At 41.8% G+C, this 10,503-nt stretch overlaps 1 protein-coding gene across 1 annotated transcript in view; it reads right to left on the bottom strand.

The window, feature by feature from the left end:
* Window positions 1–1,957: 1,957 nt before the first annotated feature.
* CAB39 (calcium binding protein 39) overlaps window positions 1,958–10,503 on the bottom strand; it is a 45,577-nt gene continuing 37,031 nt past the window's right edge. Inside the window, exons 5-8 of the mRNA XM_006760410.2 lie at window positions 8,432–8,491; window positions 7,098–7,163; window positions 5,312–5,455; window positions 1,958–4,490 (exon numbers count right to left, since the gene is read on the bottom strand). Coding sequence (XP_006760473.1) covers window positions 4,302–4,490; window positions 5,312–5,455; window positions 7,098–7,163; window positions 8,432–8,491 — 459 coding nt within the window. The 3' untranslated portion in view covers window positions 1,958–4,301. The remainder of the gene's footprint in view (window positions 4,491–5,311; window positions 5,456–7,097; window positions 7,164–8,431; window positions 8,492–10,503) is intronic.

Genomic DNA, 10,503 nt, shown 5'->3' with positions numbered 1-10,503 from the left:
GTGCGAGGCAGCCATGAGGGGTGTGTGTGTGTGTGTGTGTGTGTGTGTGTGTGTGTGTGTGTTGCGGGGAGCCAGCTGGGGAGCAGCCTTGTCTGGAATCTTCCCCTGGGCTGGGCTGTGGCACTGTCCACGGCTCCACCTGAATCTCCACCAAATGGAAGACCCAGCTACTGAAAACTAGAGCAGGATCTTGTTATTTCCATGGCACACCAAGTATTTAGGTGATAAAAATGTATTACCAAGAATGGGAGTTCTGATGAGCAAAAGCTCATTTTGTAGAGAATGTTGAAAATATAAAGCTTCCCTCCAAATCTCCATTGTCTTCCCGAAGTTCTACTGGATGAAAGAATTTCACAAACTGCAGAGGGCACTCTTCTGCACAGACACCTGGTGGTCCCCGGGAAGACCTAGGACCCCGACGGGCCAGACATCTGCCCTCGCCCGAGGACCACACAGGGACCAAACATGAGCAAGGTCATTGTCATGTCAGCTGTGGAGAGACTCACCTGTGCAGCCATCACCACCATCTCTGGTCAGCATGGACTCTGGGAGCAGAAGTCCTTGCAAGAAGGTTGGAAGGCTTTGCCCCTATAAATTACGCGTTGGTGCTGGAATGTGGGTTGACCAAAGAGAAGTGTCGGCAGGCGGAGGCGGATGGTCCTTTCTTGGTGGAGCTGGTGAGGTGTGTTCAGTCTGCTCCTGAGGGAGGTCTTCTCCCAGGGCTGGTTTTGGGAGCCAACCAATATCACTTTCAGATTATAGTGTGTGTATGTGTGTGTGTGTGTGTGGGGGGACTCAGGCTCTGTCTCCATTGAAAACTGTGAGGACAGATCAGACAAACTCACGAAACCAGGACAGTCCAACCCCAGGTCTGCCCCAGCCACAGAGTAGGCTGGATCTGTGGGGGGGGGGGGGGGGGGATGGGAGGGTGCGGGGGTGTCTTACCTTGCCCTTCCACCTTCTGGAAACCAGACGGCCAGAGAGGGGCTGTCAGGCTCTGGAAGACGTGGCGGAAGACCCTCTATAAATCCAGGAGGAGCTGCAGGGGCAGTGTGTCCCAGGCCAGTCCTCTGAGGAACTTCTGGTGAAGTCTCAGGTGGGGTTACTCACCACCTTGAAGGGGCGCTAGCCCCAGAACGCACACGCTGTGCGGCATTGCAGCCTCAGAGCTGTCAGTCACTGTCTTGTTGGATCCTCATAGACAAGGCAGGCAGAATAGCCACACATTACAGAGCGGCCCAAGCTCAGTTTCTGCGTTTTTGACAGAGAGGGGACACCCGACTGGCCACTGGTGGGAAGCAGAACCTGTGTGAAGGCATGAAGCCACCTCAGAGAAAGGGCAGAGTCACACGTTCTGACCTCAGGGACCCTGACATCTTTGGAGAACTACCTAGAAGAGATAACAAGATGTCATCCAGACATCTTGTGTTCTTGGCAAGAGCATATCCCTTGCCATCACCTTACAACGGGGTCCCACTCATGACAAGGGTGGAAATAACTGAGGGCAGGTTGTGGATCCGTTACAGGCAGCCTGAGGTCACAGCTTCGCCCGGGTGCCATTGAACACCGTGCTTCTGTATTCTCTCACTTTCATTGTAGCTTCACTCTAGCTACTTATAAACACTCCTGCCCAGGGCTTTAGTTTTACCTTAGAGTATTCAGAATAAAGGGTCACAGAAATGAAGAGAAAGGATCCCCCAAAGCCATGGTGTCAAAGCGATGCTCGTAAAAGGCCTAATGATATTTAACTGTGGAAGGAAGGGTGAGGCAGCTGTGAGCCCTATAAGTAAGTGAAAATCATGTTTGACACCAAAAATAAAACCCTGGGGAAAAAAAGACAGAGGAGTGTGTATGTTGTTTCTGGTTCCAGTTTGTAAAGCTGTCCTCATGTCTCCTGATGGGGCTGTTCATAGCGACACGAATGTAACAATCTGTATGACATCGTCAACATGCACAATGCTGTTTCTCCAAAATTTTATTTTAATTTAAATTACAGGGCCAGCCATAGTCTGATAAGAAATTACTTTTCTTCAGGAGAAAGGAAATGCTCTCACGGCATTGTTAACAGGTGTCTCCATCTCCACCTCTTCCTAAGGGTTAAAAATCACAAGGAATAACTGACTTATGTAAAATTAAACCTTTATGACACAAAGAGAAACACCTCCAGTTTAATAGTTTTGGTAACATGAATATATTAAAGGATCATAACTTTAAATGCAACTTTTCAACTTTGAATGTTTTCACATTTTTGTTTAAAATTAAACAAACAAAAAAACAACAACCCCAAAATCTTAACTATGTCCAGATTCCAATGCGATGTACCACACGGTGTTTTGACATGCTGCCCTCACTGTTCTCCACGCTCTAGTGCTATGATGACGTCACGGAGTGGAAGCTGTTTGTTGTTTCCAGTTCTAAGAACCAGCTTGGCAGGAAACCTTCCTTCCACCCGGTGTAATTACTGTTCTCCCCTGAAACCTGACACCCAGCACTGGACACAGAACCAGGAGGCTTCACAGCCAGGTCTGCCTTCCCGAACGTCTTGATATTTTCAACTCAAGAAGCAAAAATCACTTCCCCTACTCCCAATGGAAAAATATGAATGATTTTACACAGATTTTGGTAAAGACAGCCTCAGGAAAACCAATGCCGGCTGCCATTTAATTAAATAGAATAAAATACATCTATATTTTCTGGAGCTATTTTCCTAACTGGTGTTCCTAGAAGGAGGTCTTGCAACCTGCTGAAGCATCACTTGGGAGTTTCTTTTTACTGGCCGATAAATAATTCAATTAGTAAGAGAGGCTAGCAAAGAATAATCATGTAAATTTCTTAGTCAGCCACAGCCATGCTAAATTCAAACTGGCAAACTCTGATTGTAAGTTGTGATCTTTGTATCACTAAGATGAACAGATACCATTCTAATAACTTTACATAGATATATCCTAGGAGACGTTACTCTGCCGTGGTCACAGTAACAAAAAAGTGGTGCAAAATCAGTTACTTTATAAATACTGATAATTTGCAGCATTAAGGAATAGAACATTAAAAAAAAATTTCCCCATAGGACACCTGTGACTAGGAACTCTTCTTTTCCTAAGAGAAGCTGAAGTTTAATGATTCAGTTCCACAACTACTGTACTGGATGACTTACTCTAAAGAAGAAAAGGTGCTCTACTGAGGTTTCCCACACAGAGAATCAGCGTTAATTGCGCATAATCAGTATCATCCATAGATTGAGGAAACTCATTTTAAATGAATAAGGCCAGTACTATGCAGGAAAGAGGGCTGACTGAGTTCCAAGTCTGTATTGTACCCTATTGATGGCACCCCACTAGATAACTGAATACAAAGGATTGGTTTACTTTTGTCTTTTAATGCTGTGATACTTAAATGTTAAATCAGCATTTTCATGTGATCTGAAGTATTTCAATTACATATGAGCATTCATTTTTTTGCAAAGACTCAATATTAGGTAATAGTTACATACTAATACAATAACATTCCTCTGCTGTACAAATTAAATCATTTAAAAGAAATGAGCATTCTAAGAATTATATACAAAAGAAACCTGTAAGCATTGTTGAAATGAAATGCGAGGTGTCGCTGCTAGCTCTACTGTTTGAAAAGACCTTCCAAAAAGGAAATTAACAAATACCTTCCAACATATCCAGGTTTACAAGTCTCAAGAAAATCAAATGTCAAAAAATTCTAGAAAGCCGTGAAAAGCATATATACATTTTCCTTATGACCTTATGAAGCGTCACACTTTTAAGAAGTTGCTAAGTTTCAGTATCAATTTATTTGCACATCAACTTTAACCACTCCAAAAGCTCACATAGTGGGTACAGTTCCTCTGATTCTAAATACAGCGCTGCACGATCTTCCTGTAGTGAAGGCAGACAATCTCACCAAGAATCCACGCCCAGCTCTTTAACATAAGTGCAAACCTGCAGGTTTAATCTGACTCTATCTCGCCTTCCGCCCCTCCGTCACACTATCACCCCTACATTTGCCCTCACGAACCTAGCCGTGTTCAGAACTCCTACAGCAAACAGGGTCTCTGAATTCTGAAATGACACAAAGATCAAGAGAAAGTCCACGTGTGCTCTAGTGTGCAAGAAAGCAGCAGCTACGTTCTCCAAGATGGACTAAAAAAACAAAACAAGATAAAATGAAAAACCGTTCACTTAACAGCAGACTAGCATAATGTTCCTCATGAATCGGTGAGAGTGCCTGGTGCTGACGAGCTAACAGCAGGTGCTGGGTTTGGATTTAATATTTCGGATGTTTATGGGGAGTTAGGCTTCTTGCTGAGCTGGTCTCTTCAAGTCCCTGATCTGTTTAACTAAATAGGTCTTCTCGTCATTAAACTGCTCGTCCTCGGTCCTGTCGTTCTGAAACTTGCTGAGGAACTCTATGAGTTTGGTCTGGTTCTTGAGGAGGATGTCTAGGATGGGCTGTGTCTTGTTAGGGTTGGCAACAAACACCTGCCGGAGAGAAATCTGCATCAGCTACAGGAAAGAACGAGGCAGGACACATCCAGAACTTCCCTCCCTGGGCACGTGAAGTTGGGATAACTCAGTCAGAGGTTTGTGCTTCAGGATATCTTATTTCACAATTTGAAAATTAAAAAAAAAGATTTACAGCCCTAGCTGGTTTGGCTCGCTGGATAGCATTGGGCTGGAGACTGAAGGGTCCCAGGTTCGATTCCGGTCAAGGGCATGTACTTTGGTTGCAGGCACATCCCCATTAGGGAGTGTGCAGGAGGCATCTGATCGATGCTTCTCTCTTATAGATGTTTCTAACTCTCTATCCCTCTCCCTTCCTCTCTGTAAAAAATCAATAAAATATATTAAAAAAAAAGATTTACATGCTTTACTACAAAGAGGACTGGTACTTTCCCTCATGCTCTGAAACTCAGTAGTTGGTATTAAAATATAGATGCTGATTTTAGGATAACATTTGCAGAAATTATTTCTGGGCACAAAAGGTCAAAATGAATTTTGAGACTAAAAACCTCCACAGAAAGCATTAAGATATGGGCTACCCCTTAACTTTGTGATTAATAATTTTCTAAGACAAATGGCACTCCTCTGTAAATAAACTTATTCTGTTTCCAAATTGAAATGATTACCCTGTTTCTGGGTCTATTTTTCTGTTTAAATGTTGTACCACACAAAACATGAAGACTAACTGAATTGTATCACTTAGATTACCAAAGTGGGGCTAATACTATTTCAGAAATTTGTAAACGAAATGAGCCTGACGACTTCAGGAGAAAATATTGTTTGTGGTTTTAATACTCTACCTTAAAAACGTGAAAGGCCTCAAACTGGATGTTACGACTTTTGTCTCGTAGAAGATTCATCATTAATTTGAGGTTCTCAGGTTTACTGATGTATTTTGTCATAATTGTGAAGTTGTGTCGGTCTAATAATAGTTCACCGAGAAGCTGAGAAGACATTTAAAGAATCACTCTACATTATCATTAAGAGTCTAAGGAAAATCAAAGTCTGAAAAATAATTCATTTAATAATCATCATTAATGACAGAGTATCACTAGGCCCCCCCAAAGACTGATAAAATGAACCCAACTATGACCTAGAACAGTGATGGCGAACCTCTGACACATGTGTCAGAGGTGACACACAAACTCATTTTTTTGGTTGATTTTTCTTTGTTAAATGGCATTTAAATATATAACATAAATATCAAAAATATGTCTTTGTTTTACTATGGTTGCAAATATCAAAAAATTTCTATATGTGACAAAGCACCAGAGTTAAGTTAGGGTTTTCCAAAATGCTGACACGCCGAGCTCAAAAGGTTCGCCTCACTGACCTAGAAGCTATGGAGTGCCTACTGTCCGTTATACAAACACCCACCTTTCCCTCGGGCATTTAAATCTATGGTGAGTCTGACACTGCTCTCTGAAGAGAATATTCAGGCACACTTGGCTCCAAATTTAAGACTGTCAGAGCCTGCCTGCTCTTTAAATAGCATTTGTGTTATCTCACTAAAAAGAAACTATCGAAGAAAGTGTTTAGAAGTTCTTGGTAATTCCTGTTAACCACAAACCTTAGCTTAACTAAAAATTATTTTTTTTATTTTTAAATTTTATCTGGATTTCATAGGACAAAGGATCATGTCCGAAGTTTTCCATACACTAACTTCTACACATGCCAAAGTTATCATATCTGATTCAGAAAGGCTGATAAAAATGAAAATTTTTCTATTCCTTCTTCAGCCAAGTATCCTGAAGATACTCCATTTCTTCCTTAGTGATGCCTCATCACTAATAACATCAGTTAAGCAGAAAAGAAACCTGTGCCTTCAGGGCTTACTGAATTCACAGAGGTTGGTTATACCTTATCAGTCCTTAATTTTTCAATTGTTGTTGCTTATTCTAGATTTTCTTTGGCAGCCACCTCTTCACGCCATCAGTGCCCATATCTAGTGCAGATCAAGTGTGTGGTGATGTGGCCTGCAGTGGGAGAGGGCCAAGCTGTGGCCCTTGTGGACAGAGGCAGAAGCAGAGTGGGGGAGGGGCTAGTCCTGGTACGAGCGGCCTGGGTTCGCGTCCTGCTTCCCTGCTCCTTCTGAGCTATGTAACCTCGAGCATGCTGTTAACTTGTACTGGAATTGTTCATATCCTATTTTGATACGGAGCAGCCAAACCCGTGTATGGTCCAGTCTCACTGCTTACTCCTCCCCCTTCCCTCACACAGCAAGTCCCTGCCGTTAGGGCTGCATCCTGGGGAGGTAACACCTGCAGTATCTTCATCTAACCGACATGATTCTAAGTTTTGAAAATATGCTTCAAAATCTAAAACACTGCATCGCTAAGAGAGAAAGTCCTCTTCAAAATTCTGTGTGCTGCACTTGGGATCTCTAACTTACAGAGAGGTGGGCAGGAGCCCTGTGTGGACCTCTGCTGACCCCCAACCCTTTCCACAAAAATTCTGATCATGGACAAACATATTTTCATCTAAAGGTCTAAGACCCACATACTAGCATAACCCCCTTTCCTCAAATCCAAAGTTCAAACACAGGGTGAAGAGATGTGAACTAGATAAAATAAATAACTGTCATACCTTGAGTGACTGTCTTTTTGTCACATAATTTTCTGAATGAAGTAACTTCTCATACTCACTGAAGAACTAAGACAAAAAACACATATCAGAGTTATTTATTTGTTTTTTGAAGACGGGTAGATAATGTCAGAAAGTTTGAGTGGAAGCTCTAACACCTCAAAGGTCAATCACTGCCCAAGCTCGCCTCTGCCAGCCTGTTCCACACCCTTCCTCCAAGGTGCTCAGAAACCCTCAGGGCGATACCTGCTGATGACCTCTGTGAAGAGGGCTCCTGGGACTGATCCCCTCCTAGCTCTAGACAGGCCCATATACTAGTAGAGCTTAAATCTGATCCTCTTCTGTCACCCAAACTCCATATTCATGAAACAACTCCCTTCCCCTGACCATTTCCTCACTGCTGAGTCAGCTATCATTTCTTGGTGTTATATTAGAAAATTCATATTCGTTACAGAGGAGAACTCAACTAGTCCAGAGCATAAATACAAAGAGAAAAGTTACCTGTTCTTTCAACGCATCAAGTAAGGAGAGAAAATAATTAAGAACAGAAGAGAGAGGAAACTCATACTGTGTTATATTGGAAGAGGTCCTACAGAATGTAGGCTCAGGCTCACACTTGAAAAATGGGAGGGATTTCACTTAGAATTGGGGGGAGGAAAGGATTCTTAGGGGATAAAAAGGGAAGGACACAGCATGAGTAGAGGCCTGGAAAATGCAAAATGCTACAGATTTAGGAACTGACACATGTCCACTAGAATCATGTACAAATCTCAGGGGACTCGATTATCAGGAAGTCTGACATCCATTGACTCAAGCTGGAAGGGACCTCACTGCTGGGCTAGTCCAATGTCCTCATTTTAGAAATAAGGACAGGCTTCTGAGTCCTCAGTGGTAATGGCCTTGGTGGTGACAAGCTGTCAGCTGCAGAGCAGGGGCAGAACCGGGTTCTGCCTCTAGGCAAGAGCTCGTCTCACTTATCAGGAGCTGCTTCCCTTTCTCTCTATTTGTTAGCAGCACAAATGGAAAGGAGAGTTAGGAAGTCAAATAATATTTTTCTTTTATCTCAACTGTGTATTATTATTCAGCACCAAAGTACTTTACTTTCTTCTTCTAAATCAAGAAAAGATCCAAATGGCAGTGGGTCAATCAAACAGATAAAGTCTGCTTCTAATCAGGTAATGCGCTATACCTCCTTTCAGTAGAGAAATGGTTATGGCACCACCTTAAAACTTTACATTTGCAAAATAAACAGCCTGGTACAAAATCTAATTTAACCTTTCATTTCTGATAATAAAACTTAAAATTTGCTATTATGAAATAGTATTTCATATACTTACTCTATCATAATGTTGTTCCAAAAATTCTGCACTGAGCAACTTATGTCTTGTAAGCAAATCCTAGAAAAAGGAAATATACTGTTAAAATGTTGTTCTCGCATTCAGGTTCTTTTAGAAAAGAGAATCCTAAAACATTCCACGCCATTTTACCTAATAAAAACTGTTGTTAAAATTACTATACTTAAATTGAGCATGAACTGTATTGAGGATAATGATTTTGTATGAGTAAATAAAATCAATAATCTGAAATTGTGATTTTAATGCTTATGAGTAGTCACACATCTATAGCTCTTAGCAGGAAAAATTTAAAAACAAACATATAAGGCAATGGGAATATATGTTCAAAGAAAGAGAATAAAGAATTGAAGTGAAATAAAAAGTAAACAACTGTAATAAAATGTCAAATTGAAACTGCTCCTGGTGGAGAAAAAGAACATTTCTTTAATTAGAAGTATTGGAGGTTCCATTTCCTTCCTCCTAAATTCAATTGCATTCAGGTTCATATTTAATGCAACCTTTTGCAGAGGTAAAATGTTTTTGAAAAGCCCTGTCATTTTATAAACATCAGCTCCTAAGTAAGCAGAATAACACTGCAGGAATGTAGGAACAAAAATCAGTAAGACCTCGAGTCTAACTCTGCATTACTATAAAACAGAGCTTAGGTCTCACCCCACAGATTTCCCTGGAAACAAGTCAAGGATCATTCATTTAGAAAATATCTACAATGTGCCAGGTAACGTTCTAAGTGCTAGGGTTACAAAGAAGAAAGATGTGGTCCCTGCCTCCAAGGGCCTGGAAGTTAGCAATGATTAGCCTTGGTCTCACCAGGTTGGGTTGGGGAAGGGGGAAGGGAACATGTGACAGAAGGCATGGCCAGACAATATTTGGTCAATCAATGAATTACATTCCTTTAAAGCCCCCTCCTGGAGAGGTTGGTGCCAATAATCTCCTTCTCACAACCAACTTTCTTTAACTTGTTTTCTTTGCTATTTATGTTTGAGTTACCAAGGTTACATTGAACTAGAGTTTCCTAAGTATATCCAAGTGCTATGGAAATGGGAAAGCTCTGAGAAATGTTTCACGGTCAAGCTGACATGGAAAGCACTACAGCTCTGGTTGCTTCATGGGGCTCCATCTGGCAGCAGGAGATTCTGTAGGGAACTCTGTCACCTGCTTTGTTAGAACCCTTCCCTGAAAAGGCCTCCATGGCACAGGCTTGCCCCTCTCTAGGTACCTACTACCTTCGGAGCTCCACTTGTCACTTCCACAGGGAGCCCTTCCAGACTGGCCACCAGCATGCAAGCATGGTCACAGGTATAACTGTTCATCTGTAAGATGACCTGATGAATGTTTCGTGCCAGACTGCACATTCTGTAAACACAAGGCTCAAGTCTGTTTTAAATCTATGAATCCCCAGCACCTATGCAGTGCCAGGCACATAGTAAGAGCTTAATATTTAATAAATGAATGAACCAACATCAGGAATATGTTTGGGAAAATGTCACACTAACCAAGGTTCAAAGTGTGCTTGTTAAGAAGGCTTCTAATTCCACCCAAAGATTTACAGGTGTTTAAACTGCTGGATAGGTTGTATATTGTATGTTCAGGAAAGAACTACCCAATTTATTCTAAATCCCCCTTAGGGAATAAACAGGCAAAACAGAAACCCTGGAGTTTATCTGAGTACCTCAAGAGTCTGGTAAGAAATGCTATGAGGTACCCAGATAGGGAAGGAGAGATGGCAGGGGTAGGAGAATTGATATTATCTCAGTATATCATGGGGCCAGATGTAAGGGAGAGAGGAACATGAGAACGTTAAGGGCAAGTACCAGGAATGCTTATTAAGATCACTTCCTTTTAGGAAGGGTCTGAATCCAAGAATACTGTACCCAGCGAGGCTATCAATCAAAATTGAGGGTCAAATCAGGAGCTTCACAGACAAAAACGGTCTACGGGAGTTTATTACAACCAAGCCAGCAATGCAAGAAATGCTAAAGGGTCTGCTGTAAATAGAAAAAAATAGGAAACAAAGAAGGAATGAGCGGTAAAGAACAAAAATGGTGACTAACAGG

The sequence above is a fragment of the Myotis davidii genome, unplaced genomic scaffold (assembly GCF_000327345.1).
Source record: "Myotis davidii unplaced genomic scaffold, ASM32734v1 scaffold370, whole genome shotgun sequence".
Classification (NCBI taxonomy): Eukaryota; Metazoa; Chordata; class Mammalia; order Chiroptera; family Vespertilionidae; genus Myotis; species Myotis davidii.
Note: the sequence above shows the minus strand (reverse complement) of the source record. Positions and strands in the feature narration are given on the sequence as shown.